The 26,768-nt window shown below is 38.8% G+C and overlaps 1 protein-coding gene across 6 annotated transcripts in view; it reads left to right on the top strand.

The window, feature by feature from the left end:
• Window positions 1–26,768, top strand: part of GRID1 (glutamate ionotropic receptor delta type subunit 1) — a 551,826-nt gene that overhangs the window by 484,138 nt on the left and 40,920 nt on the right. For all 6 annotated transcript variants that reach the window (XM_074874413.1, XM_074874419.1, XM_074874415.1 and 3 more), the window contains 4 exons: window positions 7,411–7,512; window positions 9,062–9,259; window positions 11,259–11,583; window positions 12,978–13,116. In XM_074874413.1, the coding sequence (XP_074730514.1) occupies window positions 7,411–7,512; window positions 9,062–9,259; window positions 11,259–11,583; window positions 12,978–13,116 (764 nt within the window). The remainder of the gene's footprint in view (window positions 1–7,410; window positions 7,513–9,061; window positions 9,260–11,258; window positions 11,584–12,977; window positions 13,117–26,768) is intronic.

Below are 26,768 nucleotides of genomic sequence, written 5' to 3'. Positions count from 1 at the left end.
ATCTAAGTGTAACTCTCAGGATTCAATGGTATTATGTAGGTTTGCTAAGTTAAAGCACAATTTTAAGTGACTGTAGGCTGGGACCATAAATTGCTCCTGTGCACTTTCTACATAGTTTCTCCCTGGCTGAGTTCTAGGAATGACTTCATTTCAGCAGTGGGGAATGGACTCTTCTGCTGGAGACAAAAATACCTGAGGTTTTCAAGTATTCAGGAATTATTCCATTCATCGTAAAGACTAAACTAATACCTTTGACCTTTATGAATGATAACGTGCCCCCGTATTAGCCTTAAAGATGGTGATTAATCCACTCACTTGAGATGCAGCAAACTGATGACATCACAGGCTAAACCTTGCACTCTGGGACTTGAATGAAGTTGGTCCACATATGAGAAAACTATCCTCATCACCTTTGGCTGGGATCCAGCATTATGTGAAAAACCAGTTCGGATCTGGTATCTCTGGTTAACTCAGGAACTGCCAGGCTGTCAGGTTCTTTGATTTCCTTCATATATGCACTTCCTCGTATCCTAGATGTGCCAAACCTTTCCCATGAAAAATTGTTTTGTTTAGAAATACCCAGAAAAGCTCTGCCTTTTTATCTATTTCTCATTTCACAGTCTGCATTGAGAATGAATTGATATTTCTAGGAAATGGTTTGTATTTCATGTGAAAGGGTCTCTGTAGATTATTGGAAGTCAGCAGCAGTACTACTGCTGTCTGTTGTCTCATATCTAGTTTTGATTCTAATTTTCCCATTTCTTAGTCATCATTATCTTAGGTATGCACAGTTGCATATTTTACTCTCCTTGTACAGACTCCTCCACCCCAGTAGTAGTTGTCCTGTTGTCCCTTGATTTTCTTCCTTTAGCATGACTAATCTTGTTCAGACAGATGCTAAACACAGTATTAAGACTGTATATTTTTCTCAGCTGTGTTGTGACTGCTCTCTGTGCAGCCTATGCCATGAGATGTGGAGTCCAAAACCACAACCACACTGGTGCTTTTGCAGCCATACTGTATTACAAGCGCATCATCCATTTGCAGCTTGCTTTCACCCTGCACATTTTTTTAACATTAATTTTTGTGTTTACTTCTTCAATTGAAGTATGTCTATTACTCATCTTTCCTTTTCATAAGTGTTCACTTCTAGTTATGCAAGATGCATATTATTATTTCATGTCTGGGTTCCTACCACTCCCATTTATTTTTCTCTCTGTTCACTGACATATTTGCAGTGCTTCCCAGTTTTGAGATATCTTTGCATCCTAGAAATGTTAATTTTAGTAATTTGCTATCTCCTGTTCCAAATAATTAAAAAAACTATTAAGTAAATAAGATCTTAATATTGACTTACTCTAAACTACCTCAAAACGTCTCTCCTTATTTTGATATATCTTTCTTCATTGTTGCTTAGAAGCTAATCTATACATCATGTGATGTTGTCCTTATTCAGTAAACAAATTCAAATTTGTCCTAGGTGAGGTTTCACAAGACCCTGTATGAAGCAAAACTACAATTCAGATACAAGTATATTGTCCTCTTCATTTCAGTTACCTATTAATTCTGCAGTACTATTGAAAAAGCACTCAAGTTTTTCCAGAATGACTTGTTCATTATAAGGTCTTGCTGTTTAATGCTCATCTTCCTGTGATTCTCTGGAGATGTTTTACTATCATTTATATAGTACCATAAATTTGCAAAACACTAAATTTAATTTAAGATGCGTTCTTCTCCCTGAAGATCTCACATTCTTAAAGACCCATTAAAGAAGCAATAGTCACATCAGTGTACACAGAAAACCAGGGTCCTGCTGGACAAACAACACTGGCATGGCAGCCCCAGAGGAGGTAGCCCTTCCCTAGTCCTAAACTTTTTCTTACTTTATATTGACTAGTCATTGCCTTTAAAGAGCTTACTTACTCAGGAGACAGAAGATGCTGCTTGCTGAAGTATTGGGAATGGGAAAGAGCAGCTTCCCGTGATCTCCCTGCCCTTCTCTGAACTTTTACCATACAGATGCAATCCTTGTGTGGCCCTTTAATAGCAAACCAAGCATTCTGAGTATTGAACAGGATGTGATAAAATTTTTCACCTTAAAGACTGAGAGTTTCTTTACCATTTAAGACTTGGTTCACAATCCTCTGCTTCATAGTTTTAATATGTTTTGGAGTTCTTTGTGGCTCTATGGCTATGGGTGCATAGGTATTCCAATCCCACTGTGGATGTTTGGAAGCAATCTATGTCCTTAATACAAACAAATGCAGAATATATCAGAATAGACTAAACATCTGGATATAGATGACTTGCGGGTATTTCACTGCAGACAAGGTCGAATTATGCTGGACCACAGAATGTAGCTTAAATTCTTAATTATAGTCCCATATGTCAAACGAAAAGATTTTGCTACCTTCAGGGCAACTCCAGTCATAAAAATGGAAATGATGTTTCAAGGAATCCTGTCAGTTCCTTAAGAATGACACATAATCCAATGTGTGAGTCCTACTAATACCTTGTTGTAAATGGTATTGAATGACAGCAGATTCTCTAGATTACTGATATACTGCCTTTAAAAAAGAATTGTGGACTTAAATGTAAATGTTTTACTTACTATTTAAATAGAATTCTTGTTATTCCTTAGAATTGCGACAGAGGAGTGTCCAAGTTACTCCATTTATTTAATGGGCCACTGCCTTATTTCATATTTGTCTCCTGTAAACATTAATTTTTTTGTTTAGATTTTGTTTATTTGGGTTCTTTTTGATCATCATGTTTGCTTAAAATATGCTTTTATAATGTTAAATGTTTCAGTAAGCGTTTAGCCATATTGCAAGACTGGCAAAGGGAGTGAGGCCTCAGCATGCAAAATGTGTGTACATGGTACGAGGACATCATCTTTGATATACACTATGTTGACTTCAATTTAAGAAACAAGCGATCATTGAAGTGAAATCCATTTCAATTCAACTTTAATCTAAAAGCATTGTCAGATTGTGAGTGGCATAAATTAATATACTTAACTCCATGGACAGAACAGCTTTCATATTCACAGAAAATGTGCTCTGGGTTGATACAGGTGTGTCTGTCTCATGGCATAAGAACTGCCTGTCTTGCACTCTCTTCAGTTTCCTGTCTGTTAGAAGTTTTTCAGGTTTCAAGGCAGGAACTCCCAAGATTAATTTCTTTGGATACTGCAACCTTAAGGCAGAGACTCCCAATTTTCATTTCTTTGGATAATGTAAACTTAGCTCCAAAGGAGTCACCGGTTAAAACTTCTCAGGTTTTGGTAAGATAGAAGAAGCATGCTCTGGATTGATTGTAGCCCTTTCAAACAGTACTACACATCTGCTGAAAATTATCTTGTTTTATTTCTTCTGGAAATCACATTTTCCCTGAAAAGTAAATCATGTTTAGGATGGCATCATACTTAAAATTATGTTAGATAGCAGTGACAGGTGTTCTTTGGACAGTAACTGCTGCATCATAAACTAAAATAGCATAGATGATCTTGCTCACTTTTGTGATAGAAACACTAATGTTCACTTTTTATGTCAATGTCAGTTTTCAACTGTATTTATTAGTAGTTTGGGATAATTTTTGTCTCCATTTGTTTGGGCCTGAGACAGACATTTGCCATAGTCCAGTGGTGTGAGCATTCACAGCAGTTAGGAAAACTAAATTCAAGTTCCTCATTCAAGGCATAGGTAATTACTGTGTAATAGAGTAGCATGAACATGCAGAGTTTGCAGACAAACAGATGTGTAACAAATAACTGAGTTTATCATCAGTTTCATCTCCTAAAGGGAGTGGCACTCACATTCTCAATCTAATTGGTCAAGTTCATAGGAGGTAGTAAATCTTGCAAATCAGTGTTTAACACATGCAGCCTTGATTTATCTGAGCAGAAGGATTGTCTGCCGCCTTGTGCTGATGAGGGTCTTCACACTTCTGTGGAATTGTGTCTGATATTCTCTGGCGTGTTTACCGTGACATCTCAATATGATTTCCCCTCGGGAACCAATCACTCAAGTAAGTGTTGGGCAGCCATCAGCTGCATCATTAACAAAGTCATGAAATTCCTCTGTAGAATTTGACTTCTAATTTATCAGTGGAAACTCAGGAACCCTAAAGTTACATTTACATCAAGTTTTCTTTGAGGTCCTGACATATATATCAGTACCGTTCACGACAAAGTCCTGAATAGCAGTTTTAAGAGGCATACTTTGGATGACACCCTTTATCATTTGACATTCCTAGGTTGTCTAGCCAAGTAATTGTTTTGCTTCTGCATTGAGTATGTGTGTTTGGAGGTATACATTGCTTGTGGAGGTTGAAAACAATGTTAATATTGTGTCTTTCTCCAATCTTTTTCTTGTAGTTCTAGTTGAAAATGCAATAAATATTGATAAAGATCAGAATCATGTCTTGAGCCAGAATTTTCCAACAAATTACTTTTTTTTGGCTGAATTTCACATTTGTTTCCTCTGATTTGCCTTTATTGGATGATTGAGCTTCTGACGTATGGCTAGAACTATAGGATTCCCAGCAATATGGCTATTTCAGAAAGAGAACCTAGGACGGTTTACGTTGAAAAGCTTTAACAAAGTAGCTGAAATCGCATAACCGAGTAACTTGAGAATCAAAAAAACCCCACCAGACTGCCATTAAATATATGTTCCAGAGACGATTGATTTTTGAAATACATCCTACAAGTTCTGATTCTGCAAGCAGTTGTTTGTCACAATCAGATCTAAAAGCCCTTTATCTCCTATCAGCTGATGACTGTGCTATAACCTTTGGCTTCAGACTTCTGGTAGGAACATGGTACATATTTCTGCAAAGAATGAAACTCTAACAGCCTTATCAAATAACAGCAGTACTCATTGTGTTTAACAGTGCTGGAAATTAGTTTCTCAGGCACTGATCTTGACAGGTCAGTTGTCACAAACTGATAGACGTATCTGTAAATACATCGGTCCTATAAACAATATTCTGTCTGCAAGGAGTGGAAGTTAAAATTTGCACACTTCTGAATAAATTAAATGTTCCAAAGCACAAGGATGCACGGGAAAAATCCCTTCTGGAAATGGTTTTCCTCATATTCCATTTATCAACTTTATCTGCATGGTTTGCTTTTTAGAGACTGAAAAGTTTGTGCCTCCATAGAGAACACTATGGAGTTCTGTGCTGAAGTGAAATATGCTCCCTACCCTTACTGCATAAAAGAGGAATCTTTGTCTTGCTCTTTTTGAGTAAAAGGAATAAATTTATGGTTTTGGACTGGCATGTCTCTGGTTCCTTTTTGGAATTCTTAGAGTAAATGCAAAATGTGAAGTGTAGGGTATTCGAAAAGTCTAAGGCCTTGATATGAAATCAGACAGACTTTTTGAAAGGAAAAGGAGTGGGAGAAGAAATGTCAGTCCACCAGTGGTGAAGTAATAAATGAATGTGTTACATTTCCCATTTTTTAATACATATTTAATCATTATCTGTAGATTGTGCAAGCCATTTTGGCCAAAACCTTTGGTGTATCTTTATCATATACTTAATACATAGGACAGCTGAAGAAGGCTTAGACAGTGAACTTTCTTTACAGAGTTGAGACACAGTATATACCGCGCACACCCCTATGCCAGTCTTTGAAGTCTGTTGAACCACATTGATTTATGTCAGATGTCAAATTCATCTATTTGGTTTGGCAATAGCAAAAGCTAAGAAACATCTGGATGTGTTTCAGAGCAAGCATCTAAATTCAAATTTAAAAGATACCATGGCTATAGGTATCTACCTGTATTGCTCTAGACAGTTTTATGTGCAGAAGTTCATCTGTCACTCCAAACTGGCATCACAGGGGGAGAATTTTCAATTTGAGATACTTTAGCTTTCAGAAGTGTCATTAGGAAGCTGAATATAATTCAGTCATTCTCCTCTTCCATCCTCCAGGTCATCTGGATAAAAGGAGGGGTAGCATAATTCTTTCCTGGGTCTCAGCTTTGAAGAATTCGTAGCTATAGAATATCTAATAACTTTCATCAGTTGTGGTAGTTATGATGGCTGAATAGTCACTGAATGTCCCGTTCTTTTCTAGTTCCCTGCTTATCACTTTAGTGCAACAAAACAAAAATAAAACTATACAGATCTCTCCTATCACATTTTATTCATTGGTTTGATTTTTGAGGCTTTAGGATAAAACTGAAGTCATAGAAATAAATCATGTAGGACATCTAGCCATAGGCATTTTTAGTGAAATAAGTTCTTTCCAAGAAGGTTTTGACTTGTTACATGAATAGTAGCTTCTGGCAGGAAGAAGCCACATTTCACAGATCTTCGACTATGTTTAATTTCTACAGGGCATGCCTTCAGCTAACAACACTGCTTCCACATATGTGAGCATAGTATTGGTGTTTAAGAGTAGAGCTGAAAAAAAAAGAAGGAAACAGTTTCTACTTGATACTATTTATGATTCTTCTGAAGGAAATGACACCATGGATTATGTTTGAAGGCTAAAGGAGTGTCTGACTGCTGCTGAAGAGCATATTTAGTTTGAATAATCCAAAGGTCACTTAAGATTGACTTTTCTATTGAATCATAGAATCATAGAATGGTTTGGGTTGGACCAATTGGACCTATTCTATTGAATTTTACTGCATTTCTCTTCAGAAAATGCAGTAAAATTGATTTTTAAAATTATACATTTAATTGAAAAATAAAATATTTAGATGTAATGTTCCAGGGAGATATCCTGAAAACATGCATGCACATGCATCTAGCACATGAATGAAATAGTGGTAGATATGAAATAATTGATTATCGGGTGCCTGAAAACTTGAGAGTCTGTCATTGTTTTACTGATGAGGTAGACGTTGGGCGAGAACAGAGAAAATAGGACTTCAGATAGGATCTGAAGAAAGTCCAAGAGAGAAGAGGAGACAGTTTGACACCATAGAATCTGTATGAAGAATTTATGACTATCAGTGAGAGAAAACATTGTGCAGCAGGAAAAAAGGTCGGTCTTTGATAAGCAGTAGGAAATTATTTGAAAAGTAGGAGGGGATCTGAGCAGAGAGGGAAATATGGGATAGTGAGACCACAGATTATCCTGAGGACTGTCAGGCAATATAAACTTACTGGAGAGAAATGTAATATCAGAGTGATCTAAGTGAAATGATATGACAAATACTACAGATAAGAGAGGAGTTATGTTACAGGCATTGATGAAAATACATTCAGGCAAGGTACTTTTTTATGTCTGTCCTCTGAAACTCACTAATTCTGATTCTGCATTAAAAAAAGCCACACATCCTCTCTATATTAGTTCTGGATTCAATCAAGCTACTGTTAAATGTTTATGTAAATACTGAAAGATTTCTGCCTAATAGTCCTTCAGACTCACTGTACTTTCTGTTCTAGTTGGCAACGTGGGACTCTGAGAAAGGACTGAATGGTAGCCTACAAGAACGACGTCTGGGCAATGACTTACAAGGATTGACACTCAAAGTGGTGACTGTCTTGGTATGATCCTATTTGAGTTCAGGAAACAAAATGCTCAAAATAAAAAGGATCTGACTGAGTATTTTGGGCACTTCCTTTGGTATTTTTCCCTATCATTTTCAGTTCTGTATTTTTGGATGATCATTTACATAAGCAAGGAAGATAGACGATGGCGTTTTATTATTTTACATGAAGCTGTGCGCTGTCAGAGATACAGAGCATTTGTTTGTTTGCTTATTCTGGTTTTCTGCATTGTAATTCCTACTGGGCATGGAACCAGCACAGGGCCTGAGTGCAGAGGGGTGCATTCCAGATACCATACTCTAACTTGAATATGCAGTTTCCAGCATTTCATGGATTTTAAGATCAGATGGGCCAATTATGATAATCTAATCTTGACTCTTGTACACTGCAGGCTGTAAAATTTAATCAAGTGTTTCCTCTATCAAACTCATAAATTCCCTTTGAGATAAACTATATCTTTTAGAAAGGCGTAGTCTCTCAAAAAAATCATTACGCTTTTGGGACTACTGTCTCTTAGTATCCAGAGTGGTAGCAGAGCTCCTGTCAGCTACATGCTAAATTAGGGGCAAATTAGGGCTTGAATGCATTACTGCCTAAAATATTGTAGTTTTCAGACTGCAGAATGTGCTGTCTTTTTGTGTTTTTTATTTCTCTTTTTCTGAATCATGGTACAAATAAGAAGTACCACATAGGAGCGTTAACGCACTCCGCCCAGCCCCCAGGTTCCTCTCCTCTATCTGGGACAGGTAAGGTTGTGCAGTAGCTTACGTGGGAGGTGAGCAGATTCCTTCCACGAGACTGTCAATACCAGGTGGCAAAGGCAGCCAGTATCATGTTGCTGGGCTGCCAACAGCCCCAGTGTTCCCCTGCAGGAGAGCAGGATGCCCATGCCTGACAGAAAACATACCACAAAATGCAGTATTTCCTTGGTCCCGAAACATACTTTATTTTAAAATACTCCAGGAACCATGAAGGTTATTCTTTGAATTTTCAAAATTTTAAATATTCACAAAATGCAGCGTTTTTAGCTCATTTCAGTATGTCTCCTGGATATAGGATTAATGATTTTCTGTAAAAGATGGCTTTCTGAATATGATTTGGTCTAAGATAGATGGACAGCAGTAACGTTCCAATCTACAACTTACATTCTTAATATCTATATTTTAGACAGCTAGTTAGGACACTAAGGCAGGTGTCTGTGCCTTCTTTATAGTCAGTGAGAAGAGGCAGGTACTTCAGACAGCAATTCAACCTGTGGGCACCAGGAAGCTGCTAGAGGTGGTTGAATTGTCTTCTGGAGTATCTGCCTCTTCTCAAGAATTGTGGAAAACACATGGCCATGGATAGGACTCAGGTGCTGAAGCAGTGGTGTCTGGTTGGGATGCCTCATAGTATGCTGCATGGCCTACAGTTTTTGCCTCAGAAGGTTTTGCCTCAAAATCAGTGCCAAGTTGTCCAGAATTAACTCAGGAAACATCCTTTTGCTAAGAGAAGCAAACTGAAAAACTTGTTTCAAGTATCAGTTAAGATATTGTTTTCTTCTCAGGAAGAACCTTTTGTGATGGTAGCGGAGAACATACTTGGGCAACCAAAACGATATAAAGGGTTTTCCATTGATGTCCTGGATGCACTTGCCAAGAATCTGGGCTTCAAGTATGAGATATATCAAGCTCCTGATGGCAAATATGGACAGCAGCTCCAAAACAGCTCCTGGAATGGCATGATTGGAGAACTCATTAACAAGGTACACAGAGGAGAAACTGCATTTAAAAAAACCAAAAAACCAAAAAACCCCAGCAAACCTCTTCGGAGCACGTATCAAAGCTTTGTAAGGGTGTTGCTTAAATTCTCCATTTCCTCCATTCCAAATTACAAGAGAATGAACTAGGATGAAAGCACCAGTGAAGAATGCTTCTGGTTTGAGTGTGGCGTAAACTCTGCAACTGTATACAGGATAGGAACTAAAGAGTCTGTTGTTCTATTTACTCCCAACTGTTCTCAATGTAAATTATATCAGTGTAAATCTGTGTGTTTACACAGCCGTAAGAAGAGAGGATATATATGTGTGTGTAAGTGAATGACTATAGAAAATAGAGAAAAAATAATTTATTCTTAAAATATTAATTACTATTATTTTAAATTTTGTCATTATGTCTTTGCTACTTTGTAGGTCTAACATTATTTTGGTCACTTTGTGGCAATGTGTTTGATAACGATCAACTGTTTGACTCTAAAACAAGAAAAGTGTCCCTAGTAATATACCATAAAGAAGTGTTTTGAAGGACCAGAATTTAAACTGATCTCAAGATCATTAATTCATTTAAAACAGAGAGGACCAAATTTCTTTTCGTAATTACAGTCTTGCAAATCAGGAATAAGTTAATTGAACTCCATTGAAGTAAATGGGGAAAGCTTGTAGCTTAGAATCTCCCAGAGAGTTAAATTAGAGTGTATTTTGTTCGTGTTCTCTCTATCTGACATGGGACAAATGTTAATCAAGAAGGAGAATCAAAGGAATTAATATTCCATGTTGCTGCCCTTTGTAGAAAAGGTTACTCTTCTGCAGTGGAGTTATTACTGAAAGTGAAAGCTTTCTCATTATCTAGTAAATAGGCAGCTCAGTAACTGGTAAGTAGATGTTTAGGAAGAAATAGAAGAAATTAAAGCAATAGCAAATGTGTATATGGTAATGGGACATTTTTGGTTGGTGGTAGGAAATATAAAGAATTTTTTACTTATTTTACAATGACATAAGCTGTTTGAATTTCATTGATTTGAAAATGTGGTAAGAAATACTGTTAGGTTTCTTTGGAAATTGCTTTCTTTGAAGCAACAAAGTATCTATTATGGTACTTTTTAAATTATGGTATTTCTGCTACTAGCTCTTCCACTGACTCCAAAGGATTTCAAAGCAGACCTCCCTCACCTAACATATGCTTGACTTTCCCCACAAAATGTCGAGACAGGAAACAAAAAGTACACTTTATTTTTTGAAGATAGCTGGTTTTATTAAGATAGAAAAATATTCAAAATCTAACTGCAGTTCTTCAAAAGCTTTGGGAATCTTATATATTAACTCCTGGTTTATCTTTCATGGAGTTTGCATACTCTTTAAGGACTCTCTATAGGTAAAACCTACTCTCTTTAATATCAAGGTCAAAGAAGTTTCAGGAGCTAAGTTGCCTTTGGTGCATTCTTCCAGTTACTAGTTTTTGCAATTGCTTTATTCATTGTAAAAAACCCCACAAATCTTCCCCCCAGTTGTCATATGAGATTCCTTCATGAATATGGGAAGTTGTCAACTCTGCAGGGAGAACAAGAAACATTAGCTCTTTGCACCTTGCTATCAAATACACAAGCTAAATAAATGGTGTTTCTTTCTTATTCCTTGCAGTGCACCAGGTTAATATGGTTTGGAGTTTTAGGCATCCTTTGGAAAACAAATGAGGGATAAAGGTTAAATAAGTTGCACTCATTCCAGAGAGGAGTCAGGGTGAGGCTTTTTGTTCTAGAGTACGTTGACAGGTTATGTTTTACTACTGTGCTTTAGACCAGTGCAATTAACTAATGTTAATGAATCTGGTTTTATTTTTAGTCAATTTATTTAAATTTGTCTAAATGTGTTAATTTATAGAAAGAAATGCATGGAGTCACTTGGGTCTTAAAAAGTTTCTCCTTAAGGCTTACGCTGGCCAAACTCATGGTGAAAGGAAGAGATCTGATCTGTTGCTTTTGTCTCGCAGAGAGCAGACCTAGCCATCTCGGCCATCACTATAACACCAGAACGAGAGAGTGTTGTGGACTTCAGCAAGCGGTACATGGACTATTCTGTGGGGATATTAATCAAAAAGCCTGAAGAGAAAATCAACATCTTCTCTCTCTTTGCTCCTTTTGACTTTGCGGTGTGGGCTTGCATTGCTGCAGCCATCCCTATTGTTGGTGTCTTGATATTTGTCTTGAACCGGATCCAGGCAGTCAGGGCACAGAACGCTTCCCAGCCGAGCCCTTCCGCTTCCTCCACCCTCCACAGTGCCATCTGGGTCGTGTACGGCGCCTTTGTTCAGCAAGGTACTTACTCTTAGAAACAACACTGACAGATGTTCAGAAATGTTCTGCCTTGGGTAAAGCAGGTCAGGACGTGTTAGTCTTGGCCAGAATGATCTAAAGGTGAAAGAGAAGGCTCGTACAGGGAGGTAATATGTTTCACTAGCCCAACTGATGAAAAATGGGAAGAGGTAGGTAAGTTTGGGGGGAGAGGGGTATGTTCTGTTTTTCTGTCACTCAGTAAGTCCAGAAAAACTCGTAGAAGGCTTTTCCAATTTGGGAAAATTAACACGCAATAATAAAGTACAGAGCTGCTTGGTGCAGAATTACACCACTTCTCCACCTCTGAAACTAGCACCTTTTCTAATTGTTTAAATTTAATTCTAGAAATTTATATGTTTTTGAACTAATGTGAGACAGTTTATCTTTTGGTTCTTTGAACTGAATAGGAAAATGATTTGAAGTCATGTAACTAACTTTACACTCAGGAATCTCTAGGCATAGGACTCATCCTATTGAATTCAGTAAGATTGCTACCATTAAAGTTACTTTTGTAAATAATTGCAAAGTCTGCCCACACTGTTGTTGTCCCATATCGATAATGTTAGTACTATTCTTGGGAGGCATGTTTTGTTGAATGCTAACATATGGGTATGTTGTTAACTTTTTTCTACATTTTTTTCATTGTGATTGCAAGCTTATAAAGCTTCAGCTGGAAAATCCTTACTATTGCTATGAAACTTGGTCCCTCATCTCATTTAGGTGGCATCCTTGATGAGTTTAAATACAGTAGGATACAATCAGCACAAACATACACTGAAGTGACTAGCACCAGCTGTATGGTAAGGTTTGGTCTCCAACAATGTTCAAGCATAACTGTGCTTGAAGCCTGCTGGAAGGAAATCTTCATGTTGTTTGAAATGCTGTAAAGAGTAACAAGTAATGACACTAATGCTTCAGTCTTTGCAGATTTAAATACAGCACAGATAGAACACAAACCATTGGACAGTTCTGTGTGTTTTTTCCAAATCTAAAATGGTCATTGAAAGCAGAATATTACTATATCCTGAATGCTGTAATGATTTAATTCTTGTATATTAGTCATGCTTCACCATTACACTTTATTTATTTAGAATATTTTTCATGTTCTGTAGATTTGATCCTCAATAATTCGCAAGGGAAATATTTTGAAAGATGATTTTCTAGAGCAGTATTCAGGGTGAGAGGTTGACTGGAGAAAATGTTTGTAAATTGCCAGTCAACGGAATCAGTGTTTTTCTCATAGTGAAAGGGTGGTCTGGAGGGGAAGCAGAAATACAGAGGGGTAGCTCCAACAAAGTTTAACATAACAGGGCACACAGAGGGTGATCGTAAATGGAAGCTACTGAGAGACCCTAATTTTCTCTGTTCATTTGTAGGGAGCGAATCTACTGTCAATTCTGTGGCCATGCGCATTGTAATGGGAAGCTGGTGGCTCTTCACCCTTATCGTGTGCTCTTCCTACACAGCGAACTTAGCAGCATTTCTCACAGTATCAAGGATGGATAATCCCATAAGGTAAGAGCCTCTTCTTAACATGAAGCTGGAAACCTGGATTTCACAGAAAGGTATTATCCATTTGAGCACTCATTCTTGCAAGAAGGAGATAACTCTCTAATAAAATACTTTGCTTATTTGCAGTAGCTGCTTTTCTCTTCTCCCCCCTCTTCACCTTCACTCCAGCAACTCCCAAGCAGTTTTGGCAGGTGCATGGAGAGGACAATGGCACTTTAATTGTGTATTTTTCCAGAAGACAGGTGTGATGGTTTAGCCTCTGCCGGGGTCTGAGACCACGCTGCCCCTCCCCCACAAAGGGAGTGAAATACAAAGCCCCAAGACTGAAATAAGGAAAGGTTTAATACAACAATGCAATAGCAACACAACAAACAACAGCAATAGCAATAACAGTAATAGTGATAGCAATGAACAGAGCAAAATAGCTACCAAATACAGCAGTTTGAAGCACGATGTACAAAACCACGAGTGCACCGCGCTCCCGTGCCAGGAAAAATGTGACCTGCCAGGATGTGACGTCCGCATGGTATCTGAATAACCCGGCTAGAGCTCCCCCCCACTGCTGGGGAAACTTAACCCTATCCTGGTTAAACCAGGACAACAGGTCTTTCATGTTTACATGTATTTTGCTTAACTACAGTTCTCACTGCTTCAGCTGTCTTTATTTCTTTGTTGAACATCAGAGGGACTGCCGCCTCTAGGGAACTATATAACATTTCACTTCTCACCTTCAATGTGTAGTTTTATGTTATCAATATGTTGATATACACTGTTGTTTATACATATATATATATATAAAAGGGCAGATTAAGTGGCATTATTTGGGGAAAAAGCTCCTTCTCAAGGAGGAAAAGATAACTGAACCTGACTCCAGGATAATATATGTAATACAGCAGTTGTTTTATTAAATTTATATCTAATTCTCTACAGTTGTGTTGGCAATATTGTGATGATAAATTACAGCTTCTGTAACAAACCCAATTTATCTTGCACCTTTGACTTCTTTCCCCTGCCGTTTGCTTACTAATCCATACCCAATGAGAATATTTTCAATAAACCAAAACTCTGAGCAGCTCCAGAGAACTGCTGGTTGTTTGGTGACAATTTGTGTGTGTGTGTGTAATTTGGTTTTCTTCAGAAAATTTAAAAGCTAAAGAATGTTTTCATTTGTTCTCTTAAAACACAAACAAAATTTCCACCTTCATGCTGGCATGGTGTACTGCAAGGGCCATTGATCTTCTGCAGTCAGTGCTGACAGGATTAGAGCCAGGTATCTCATGTTTGATCGGATGGCTATGGAGTGGAGAGGTGGCCAGAGGACAGGCAGCGTGACACAGGCTCGCCTCCAAGAAAATGCTGAGCCAAGGGTTTTACGTGCTAGAGAGTGAGTGACACAGTTACTCTGTAGGTCTCATTTGGGGTTGCACTGGGAAAACTGGGACTGTAATGTTTGTGCTCGGCTCCTGAAACGGAGGCATTGGCACTTAGTTGAGGCTGACACTTAGAGCTGCTTTTGCCTTCTCTGTGGTATCTGCATAGAAGGGCATAAATAAGTGCATTTCTCATAAATGTGAGTTTAACAGTATTTCCAATTTTTAACTTGTCATTGCATACTTGCAGGTAATGTAATGCTTTGTATGGATATAGAGTTATAATAATAATAGTACCAAAACCATAAAAAGCTTTGTTTTTAAATTAATTTTCTGTTAGTTTGACCAAAATAAGTGGGTTTTAACCGTAATAGAAATAAGAACTGCAAGTAATTTATGGAAATAGCATGAGAAACTAAATAGAATAAAACTACCAAAGAGTATCTGTGAGGCCTGGCTGTAATGGGAATAAGGTTGAGCTTAATGAATAAATTGCTCTTGAAACCCAAGACAGAAATAGTTATCCAGAAACCTTGAATAATGATCTTTAAAACTTGTGAAAGCTCTCTTTCTTTCATGGCAGAAGAAATTGTCCATTTGGTCTACTGAGCACCTCCCAAAACTCAGCAAAGTTCAGATGAGGACAAAAGTTGGGTGAAATGCAATGAGGAATCAGCAAAAAAAGACACAGGTTTAAGACCAGAACTATGAGTTATTAGAGGCCTTTTGAGGATCAACTATTACAATATTTACAAGGGGTTTTGAGTCCCCTTATTAAGATGAAAAGACATTGCTAAGAATCTTGAGGAGAGAAGTTATTTGGGTAAAGGAATTGCTCGGTGTTGTTTGAGGACTTTAGAGACCAGACACCCTTCTACTGTTAGAGGTGGCAGCTGAAGAATTATAATTAAATGACTTTCTAATACCGAACAGTAGCTTCCATTTTCTGGGTTCCCGATATCACATCCGCTTGTACAAGGTGAGGATACAGAAGGAAGGAAGCACTCTACTGTGATTTGCAAACACCAGCAGACTAATTCAGGTGCCAAAACATAAATGTCTGAAGTACTTTAAGTTGCCATAAGGTTCACTGCCTGTGCTCCAGCTACTTGGCTATAAGGGCAGGGGTCTCTGTTAGGTGTTGTCAGCCACAGTGTGGATTATTCATATTGCCTGGGGTGTCTAAAGTGGTCCTGGATGCTTTGGTTTAGACACCCAAATCATTCCAAAGGTAATGTGAAATGGTAGCTGTCAGAAAACCGTTTGATTTGACCACTGGTTGGCAGTGGGATTGAGTGCACCCTCAGCAAGTTCACCGATGACACCAAGCTGTGTGGTGGGGTCGACACGCTGGAGGGAAGGGATGTGCCATCCAGAGGGACCTGGACAGGCTGGAGAGGTGGATCTGTGCAAACCAAATGAAGTTCAACAAGGCCAAGTGCCAGGTCCTGTACATGGGTCGGGGCAATCCCAAGCACAAATACAGGCTGGGTGAGGAGTGGATTGAGAGCAGCCCTGCGGAGAAGGACTTGGGGGTATTAGCGGATGGAAAACTGACTGTGAGCCAGCAATGTGCACTCACAGCCCAGAAAGCCAACCGTCTCCTGGGCTGCATCAAGAGAAGTGTGGCCAGCAGGCTGAGGGAGGGGATTCTCCCCCTCCATGCCACTGTCATGAGACCCCCCCTGCAGTGCTGTGTCCAGCTCTGCGGCCCCCAATATCAGAAGGACACGGACCTGCTCAAGTGGGTCCAGAGGAGGCCACAAAGATGATCAGGGGCTGGAGCACCTCCCTAATGAGGACAGGCTGAGAGAGTTGGGGGTGTTCAGCCTGGAGAAGAGAAGACTCTGGGGAGACCTTAGAGCGGCCTTCCAGTACTTAAAGGGGCTACAGGAAAGGGGGGAGGGACTCTTTACCAGGGATAGGATGAGGGGTAACAGGTTTAAACTGAAAGAGGGTAGATTTAGATTAGATAGAAGGGAGAAATTATTTACTGTGAGGGTGGTAAGACACTGTTAGAGGTTGCCCAGAGAAGCTGTGGCTGCCCCCTCCCTGGCAGTGCTCAAGGCCAGGTTGGACGGGGCTTTGAGCAACCTGGTCTAGTGGAAGGTGTCCCTGCCCATGGCAGGGGCGTTGGAACTAGATGATCTTTAAGGCTTCTTCCAACCCAAACCAGTCTGTGATTCTATGATTCTGTAACTGAGACAGTTAAGAGACTTGCTTGCCTTGGCTTGCCTATGACTATTTCACAAAGTTTGTAGAATGTCCCTGAGATCCTGCTACTCAGAGAGAGAGATCTGGACTAACCCCTCTCACCAAAAACTTCTAGTGCCTTAGGAGAAAGGAGATGGGTTAAAGAAATAGGTTCTCCAGAAACTCTGTTGAGCCTTCATCCATTTCTAAGCTATGATGAAGATATTTTCATGTCCACACTCTTTAGGAGAAACATCTTATAAAACATTGTGTCAGATTTAGAACAAATATTTTTCCTGTGAAAGTAAATTACTGCCTTAATAGAATGCATCATGGACTGGTGTCTTGGCTCCCAGTACTACTTAGCTTCAGCATCATATGATGTGGAGTGGCTATTTTTGCCTTTCTAAATCTGCCACTCAGCTTGCCCACATTATATCTTCCATGAAGCCAGAAAGGAATACTTATGTGAAATCCATTTTCCCACCCAAAGAGGCACAATGAGTTATAGCTGACAATTTGCTCACCAGCTGAGAACTACCAAATCCATGTGTGTATACTCCCATTGTTAAGAAAGCAACCTCCCATCCTCTTAGTAAATGTGTGCTGTTATCTCTCCCTCCATAGAGAAGTCCTCTGGTGTTCAGTACTGCTGCTGCTAAATTGCCAGCAGGAGAGAAAATAGTATTATGGTGCTGCGGTATCTGTAACATAGTTAAGATTTTCATTGCAAGACTGATTTTCTTCCCAAGCCCCCTTCAAAATGCCTAATAAAAGTTGTTTCAGCATCAAATCTGGCATGTGTGGTCTGTGACTAGCAGAATAAGAGTATGTTTGATTGAATAACTAGGTGTCAATCAACCCAGTGATCATTACCTCCACAATTTCACTGCAAAACAAGTGTGTCATAGAAATCATAAATGATATTTATTAGAAGGGACTTGGTGAGACACTGAAGCAAAGTTGAACTGTTGGAAGGCAGATTTCTAGAATTAGCGTGTTAGATGGAAGCCTGCTGATGAGGGAATAATTTTTTTTTAAAATCTGGTATTGGCAAATCTCACAAGGCTTTTCCACTCTGCTGTGAGTTTCAGGGACTGCCTGTGGCTCACAGAAGGGTGAAATAGCCGGAGCAGGACGCACAGCAGTAAGCAGCTTTGATACGCTGCCTGTATTTCTGTATTTTCTGAAAGAGACTTCCTAAATCCCAAATGGGTTCCCAAGTGCTGTGCTGTCCAGGTGCCCAGATCCCATGAAAAAATGTGCCTATCTTGGAAAGAACAAAAATCCTTCTACTTGAATTTTCCCAAACCCGCAAGGGCTTCATTAGAAGTGTGATAATGGGGAGAGGTACTGGCTTTCTTGTCTGAGACATCTTGACATGCTGCCTTGCTCCTCACATGTCCTGTTGCCCATCACTTGTCCCAGTGTGACAGGGCAGCAGGGAGGGTCAGAATGTGGAGTTTGAGACCCACATCAAAACCTCTGGCCCTTCGAGAGACTGATAGCAGAAACCAGTGTGAACTTTCCTTGGCTGTCTTCCATTTTCCAGTTGCTAGTTGTTGGTACATCTGCACCCATTTGCACTTTTAATACTGCTTCTCTGAGCCCTCTGTCTAAATTACCTCTTGTGCTCTTCTCATCTTCTTTCTGCCCCACCTTACAACAAGGGAAAAAAGGCAGTGTAGTGGTTACCTCAGGATTTCTGTGTTTGGGGAGATTCATAGGCAGGGCAGCATGTAGGCAGAGGGGTGAGATGTTACCAGGTTCCAAAAGAGAAGGCATTTCTTGCAAATGTGCTGATGGCAACCACTTTGGAGCTCAGGCTAGGAAGCCATGATCCATGTTCTAAGTTTGTAAATGAGCGATTCTTAATTTTTGTTTTTAAATAGAAATCTAGGTAATGTTTAGAGCCTGTGCTAATCCTTGACAAACTTGTTTAAATGCAAATGATTTGCATTTATTTTAATATTTGCCTTCAGAACCGTATGCAGCTGAGAAGTTTTCTAATGGGTCAGTCTGCCAAGTAAGGGCTGAATTATTACATGTGAGTTTGTTCTTTCGTCTTATTACATTTTCACACAGCCCTTGGATCTGCTGTCTGACCTTCCATTTGTAATTATGAGTTTAATTAGCAGTGACCTAACTTCCAGCTTCATTTCTTGTTAACAAGCAGACTGCATGTAGTTCAGTAGCTGCACAGATATTCTGAAACTCAAGTTTAGGAGAGCTTGTCTGACAAGAGGTTAGGAATCATGCAGAAAAAAATAGGACATAAAATTAGGCTATTTGCAATTTCAAGAGTTTAAATTTAAGATTTTATCAAATTGATCCTTAACATTTGCATGTGCTATGGATGTTTTGAAAGGCATCTGTATATATACATTCATGGACTGCATACACTGCATGTTATATCTGCTTTTAAGTTCACAGCTGTTGTTTCATGATTTGGGATTTCCTTATTTGCATTTTAATCCCCAAATTTCATGTGTTTTGGTGACAGCTGAAGATTAACTGCAGCTTAGTTGGGGTGATAGTCGGGCACTTGGAAGACTTGGGTGCAAATTCTTTTTCTACCACAAGCTTTGTTTGATCTTGGCAAGCTTAGCCTCCTCTTTGTCTCAGTTCCCTTTCTGTATAACAGAGTAACAATTTTTTCATATCTTGTATGGCACATTGTCAGTTTAGCTACTTTAAAGATGATGGCCAGAGATGACCATATTATAATAGCTCCGCAGGTATCAAAAAAGATAGATTTTCTGGGTTGCATACAAAACAGAAACAATTTCAAAATATTTTAAAAGAAAATGAGGAAAGTGTTTTGAAGATGCCAGCTAGAGGGAAATGAACAAAGGTTTCATCTGCTGTAGTTAAGTGGATTTGATAGGGTTGGTAGCAAGAACCTCACAGGAATCCCTCTATATTTGCAGTGATTTTGCCTTGAAATTCCTTGTGTTTGAAAACAGCCTTTCTGTTGTTAATATCATATGTGGCTTTCTAAATATTTCATTGGATTTTCTTTTGTTATGTTTAATTTGTACTATGTTTTGCAGTGTCTGTGCAGCACCTCAGGCACGTTGGCAGGAGGCATGTATGAATGAGCATGATAAAAAATAATTATTGTGATTATTATTTAAAGCCTGTGAGCAAAAGCTTCAATAATTAAATAATTAGATTAAGTCCATCCATAAAAATGAAGGCTAAAAAAGAGTGTAAGAAAGATGCAAGTGAATGAGTAAGGACAAAATCTCAAATTTTTTTCTTTCCAGAACATTCTCTGTTTAGACCACATGGAAGAAATTTTGTGGGAAGTGCTCTGCAGCCTGGGCAGCAGGGCAGCAGCGCTCAAGGGCAGAGTTTGCCTACCATTTGCCTTCAGGCACTGTTCAGGACGAGACACAGTGTTGTTGCCAGTGCTAGGACACCCACTGTCTTATTTTTTCATTTCACATTCATTAATAGTGTTGCCTAATGGGTGCTTCTGGGAAACCCAGGGCTTCACAGAGTCTGGAGCCTTTTAAAAAGCTTTCTGAATGTTGGCATATGCCGTTCAAGCATGGTTTAAAATGGATCCTAATTACTTCTGTAATTGACCAAGTGGGCAAGCATATAAGTGCAAATATTTCCCAAGGACATTTTCCTGGGAAAAACGAGAATGCATAGCTGAAAATCAAGCTTGCATTCCATCTCTCCAGTTGCCAGTATAAAAACGTGGCATATCTTGGAGATCAATGGCAAACCAAGAGATTTGTGATTCCACACTTTCTTCAACTCTACTTTTATGACACTTACATCATAGCATCTCCTCATTTGTTCTTGCTACTGGGAAGTTCTGTGGCTTAAGTGGATTGGGGCATTAACATTCAGATGCACACAGTTTAGAGAAGAAAATGATTTGGATATGAGGTTAGCAAAATCTACCATCTGTGCAGGTAATAAAATGGTTTTTTTAATTATTTTTTTCTTTTGCTTTGGAAGGGTGAAAATCTAGCAAAGGCAGCAACCCTCATGACAGCCCATCAAAATGTACAAGGATTGGTTCAAATCTGAGATTTCATATGCAGTCTCTTCTTCTCAGCTCAGATTTTCTCGTATTTTTTAAGTCAGATTTTCTCATATTAATATAGGTTGTTCATTGGCTTTCCATAGAGTAGAGCAGCTGTATGCTTTCTGCATACATTAAGTCTCATTGGTCCCTGACTTCAACCTTCTTTGTTGTAGTATGTGGTTTCTTTTTATTACAAGGATAGTACCAATGGCTTATTTTGTTGGGTTTTATTTTCTATTTGACTCCTAAGGGATAAACAATACAAAATGCAGTAATAGAAGATTTTTGCCCAATAGGATATTTATATTTCTGTTGTTTTTCTCTAAAGAAGCTGATTTAATGTCTTATATGAACTGATAATAAAATCTAATATAACAGGATATTAAAAAGGCAAAATAATGATTACTGTAGCAATTCAAACAGAAATGGCCTTAAAGCTTCAGACATTTCCTAACTGTAAAGACTACCTCAACCCATCATTTTTTAAGGATAAAAACAGGAGTAAGAAGAAAAACTTAATGGTGAGTTTTGTTTTGGAAATGTATTCTGGGTGAGGAACAACCATTAAAGCAGGCTGGCCAGTGTGCTCGAGTATTTGAGTTTCACTCCTGCCAATAGCATTAATATTTTTTCCACTATATCAGGTAGATATTTATTTGACCTACAATGCAAAATTACCTAACTGCTTTTTGCACGTTAATATACTGTTCCATGTGTTTGCCTGATGGTTATGTTGGACATCTTTTGGACAGACAGATACTGTTACATGCCCCTATGGTATATATCTTTGACAGAAGAGTATTTAAACAAAGACCCTCGAAGTGGGAAGCCAGGCAGAACCTGAAATATATAAATATCTTCATGATACTTGCTAGTGAAACAGCTGCCTGGAAAACAAAACAAAGCAACCTGCAAGATTATTTGTATTTTATATCATTTATCTGTGCTGGTCGGAGGCATTAGTGTAAGAGTGGGCCCTATTATAAAGGTCATGCAGGTTGTTCTATTATGGGGTAATATACACATATTTCTGCATAGGTTTCAAAATCATCTGGAGTCGGAAGGTCTCTCTGAAAGCATCCCTGCAGCCAGAACAAGCAAGTAAATTTCATTCGCAAAACTACCAATAATTAGTAAGCACTTTTCCTGTGAAACAGTGAGATGAAGTTGAAGGCAGGTGTACCTACTTGTAAGAAGGGAAAGCGGTACCTGTTTTGTTACTTGCTGTCAGCTCAGACAGGACATACATAAGCTTCCAACTCTGCTAATCTGTTGCATATTTTAGGAAATGCTTCATTTGCTTGTGTAAAAAGAAAGGCTTCTCACCTTGCACCACTCCTTACCAACATCTCTGTGTGAGCAGCAGTTCTGTCATTCTTGTACCATGGTGGTTCGGCACCAGAATTTCTCACCCACCTGGCAGCAAAAGTAATTTTCCCACCTTCTGTTCATTACCGCATGTTCAATGTCAGCAGGCTGACTGTGAGTATAAGGAACATGGACTGGATTATGTTTTTTAGATTATTTTGGATGGAGAAGGGAAAGAAGGAAAGTTTCCAGCAGGAGCAGAGGAGGAATGTTTGCCCAGCCATCCTCCTGGAGTTGGTTGGTTAACACTGACCAGTGTCACCGTGCTATGGCCAGTCCTGTGCTCCACTTAGATGATCCATCTTTCACATCACAATGTGAATTAATAGCCTGCAATAAAAATTAAGTAGTGATCGTACCTCTTATAGCCTAGAAGTTCAGTTCATACAGTCAATTCAAATGCTGATCTCTCAGAGCAAAGTTCAGCAGCCATTCTTTCACAGACTAAAGAATGAGCATGCCTATGCGGTAGGTTGTGAGGTTCAGAGTTTCAGTTTTGGTGAGATCAGTGCACAGTCATCTGTTTCATGTTGTGCTGGTGAAATCAGCCATAAATTAATAAATCAAACTTTCTATGGGATAGCTGGGGTACAGGCGTGTGTCTTTTGCCAGCTCTGCTGTGGACGCAGGATCTTCAGAGAAGGCATGATGCAAACAGCTTTGTGCAGTGACATGTTAAATCATATAAGCTAGATTTATCGGTGTTGTGAGGAGGAATTCTTTTTGATTCTCTGATTTCTCTTCTCCCATGCATTTGTATGATTCCTGTGCATTTGTAGTGTGTATGCATATTTAGTCAAATGGTTGCACTACTCTTTTATAAATGCTTTTGGTTTTCTAGGGCATGAAAGAGCTCCTGCTGATATTATAACAACTTCTTATAATTTCTTCTTACAGTTCTTCACATTAAGATACTTTGCACCTGTGTCTTTGATAGTCTTTTTTCAGGAATTACCAGCCCTTCTATAGTCCTTTATCCTTTAAATAAACTTCCTAAGTGACTTTCTCCTCCAGTTCCTGAAGTCTGTTGAGGTCTGGTCTTTTGAAATCCATTATTTTTATGCTGTTACTCTTGCTTTTTTTTTTTTTTCCCTCAGGATAGTGAGCTCCATCATCTTGCAAACACATTTAATCTGGTTACTTTTCTCTTTGACATTTTCATTCAAATCTAAAACAGCCATTCCCCTTATAAATGTCTCCATGATAGAAGATCATTCTTTCTCACACCTTAAACTCTTAACACCTTAAATGATATATAGGATGGTATTTCGTCTTCTGAAATAAAAGTTGTTGCAATACATTCTAAAATGTTTATAGACTGTCTTGCCATGAGGTGCAAAACTCTAAACTTGCTGTTTAAAGAAAAGGTTTTAAAAATTGAGTATCCTCATAAGGATATTTAGAAACTATTCCTGATGATATAAAAAAAAAAAAAAAGCCAGAAAAACACACTTTCAATAGATGCAGGTTATGGGTGTTTAGTGGGGAAAGGGGCTGGGGGTTCTTAGTTTCCCTGGAAACTAAGATGCTACTGTTTATTACCATGAGTGCTTTTCTATTAGTTCTTAGTTCCTGTGTTGCAAAAGATTTTCTAGACGGAAAGAAAAGTTCTCTGGAAATAGTACTGTGTTGCTAAGGGAAGGATTGCATATGTTCTTTCTGCTTCCTGGGCCCATCTGCCTTACTAAGCAATGTTTGCTTCTGCACGCGTGCCCCCATATAATATAATACAGGAGTGTTTCCAGACTCATCTGGAGATGAGGGAGACAATGGTGTTGCCTTAGAAAAGCTATTTTGATACAGCTGCCAAAGTTCCATTAAAAGAAATGTAATCACATGCACTAAAGTTGTTTGCCTTCTAAACCATCAAAACCAGCCTAGGAGAATAAGCCACTGATTTAATTTAATTGATTTATGAATAGCCATATCTATGTAAAAGAGAATAGAAAACCATCAGTCAGAATGGGGTGGATGTTAACTACTATGTTTCTTTCATATGGCAGTAATGCAATTTCCGAGCTCATATTTCAAGGTATGTAATTAGGCTACCCGATAAACTAATTAATCTTAATATGAGGAACAGCTAGTTGGTTTTGATGCGATGCCGTCAGTGTTTCTAGTCTGAGGTTCAGTATTCAGACGAGCCTCATGTTCAGGGTGAGGAGAGAGAGGCAAAAGGGTAAGGTCTCTTTTTCTGTTTACCTCATGGTACGTCAGGGTGAGGTGGGAAGTACACCACATAGCGAGTGCTTGCAATCCGGGTCCTCTGACAAACACGCAAGTAGGCCTCCAGACTTTAAAATATGCATATGTAATGCATGCACTTTAGACATCAATAATAACTGATGAATGCTATATGTGCTTTCAGTATTAATGAAGAGCCCTATGTTTTGATTTCCCAGGAGTACCCAACACATGTTCTAGCAATCAAGATGCCTCTTCAGAGTCCTTCTGTTTTCTTCTCTTCTTTCTGTCAACATCGATAGCTTCTGCTTTACTCCCTGTGGTAAGGGAAGGGTGTGAAGCTGTTTTCCAGCATCTCTTTGTACCTCTGACAGATATGAGCCATGTGAATTCATCCAGCCGCTCCAAGCCAGCTATGAGACTGCTGACACTGGTGCAGGCAGCAGCCCAGCCTTCCGCACCAAGATCCTCATTCTTGCAGCATGTGACACCTCCTGATAAATCAAAACTTAATAAAGAGTTGAGTAGGACCTTATCCCACACTGGGATTTCATGGACTTTAATGGAACTACTCACAGTATAATGATATCCTAACAGTCATAGTATAAAGTACCACTCGCCCTGAGTAAGGACTTCATAAGCCAGCACGAAGATGCCAGGCTTATCCATTCCCCACTCTATTTAATTAAAAAGCTACTCTTTGTCGTCTGAGTGCAAAACAGAACTGCAGTGGTATCAGTACTTATAACACCAGTTGAGAAGGAAGAAAGCAATTTCTTCCCTCTCGATCTTAATCATTAATCTTCATTAGGAATTTTAGCTTCCGAATGCAAGTGGTAGAAGACATCAGTGTAGCAAACAATTTAAAGTGCATCTGCATAAATAATAGAGGTAGTTTGTTATTTTCATTATAGGTAAAAGCATGTGTCAGTTGCCAGATGTGCTTGATTCAGACAATATGATTTTCATGCCAACTTTATGATATGTTTGATTTAGGTGAAGTGACTAAAACCTGCTGTTGGGACTGAGTTGCTGTTAAACAGCAGCTGCAGTTTTTATTCTAATTAATAATTTAAGGAGTAGAATACCTTGCTTTAATTAACATCTTAACCCTTCAGGCTTCTCTGGGAAAAATCACAATGGCAAAGTGGTTTAAAAGTAAAGCAAGAAAATATTCAAAGGTGGTCCAAATGATGTATTTCTTTCCTGCAAACATGCTACAAGCTCTTGAAGATGTTTTCACCTTTTCTTCTTTGCATTTTAATTTCCTCCTCACTGTTGAATGGAATACGGAGTGTAGGTAATGCACCTGGGCTAATCCAGAATTTTTAGCAGGACTGATTATTCTGGATATGCAGGATGAGCAGCAACTGCTCATAGCTGCTCTGAATCCCTTTTCAGGCTTTTAACTGAATCTGCAAACATCTTACAGATGTGCTGCTGTGCCAAAACTTTCCTTGATCCATTCTGAAAATCTGCCCAGTCATGTAGTATTTTAAATGTGGATCTGAGTATACAAATTAAAGCTCCAGCTTTTGAAAAACTGGGCCTGCATCTTAAAAATACTCTAATGTGATTACTCTGAATGTCTCTTTGTCAGTCGGCTTGTTTCCACTGTTAAATTGCAAACATGGTGGCCAAACTGGGCAATATCTCAAAGGTATTACTTGGAAATATGGAAAAATGTGGTGAAGACAGGTCCTGTAAATGCTCATTGTTAAATATAAAGGAAAGACTGACTTCACTGTCTCAATTAGACATCAGATAAACTTATATGTGATCATAAATGCCCAGCCATGAGAGAAACTTCATCCAGAGATCACAAACTATGGGGTACCAGTGGATCCAGCTTTGAGATGCAAATCCTCAGCAACTAACTTCCATTGCTACCACTATTAATGGAGTTATTTGTTATGCTATTGTTTGCTTTTAAAAACATTTTCAAGCAAAGTAATCATAACTTCTACTGTAAGGACCATCATGCTTTCTTTACCGTATGATAACAATGGAAAATATAGGACATCCGGAAAGAAAAGATTTATTACAAATACACAACCAAAAAAACCTCCTAAAAACCCCTAGTTAATGGAAAAATTATCAGTGTTAGTGACTTAATGCTCTTATTGCCTGGAGGAGGTTTGGAGAAGAGGAGGGTTGGAAGTATAGTTAGAAACACTGGACTGGCAATCAGGAGATGTTTAGCTTATTTCTAGCTGTTTTAACAGATTTCTTTATGTGCAGTGCTGGAGTAGGGCCAGCGTCAGCTCTAGGCAAAATTAACTTCTACGATCCAGCGACAAGTCAAGTCACACTCATGCAGATCACTACAGACGATTGGAGTTGCTGAGGTGGTCCTGAGGGCATCGTTTAGAAATAGCAATGAATAGGAATAACCAGAGGTCTAATTCTGTTTACAGAAGAACCTGTTTTACTGATGATGATGAGAATCCAGTTTGATTTTTTGATTCAAATTTGAGTCTCACAGCCAGAAA

This window comes from Strix uralensis, chromosome 7 (genome assembly GCF_047716275.1).
Source record: "Strix uralensis isolate ZFMK-TIS-50842 chromosome 7, bStrUra1, whole genome shotgun sequence".
NCBI lineage: Eukaryota > Metazoa > Chordata > Aves > Strigiformes > Strigidae > Strix > Strix uralensis.
The sequence above is the reverse complement of the archived record's forward strand: the minus strand, read 5'-3'. Positions and strand labels throughout refer to the sequence as shown.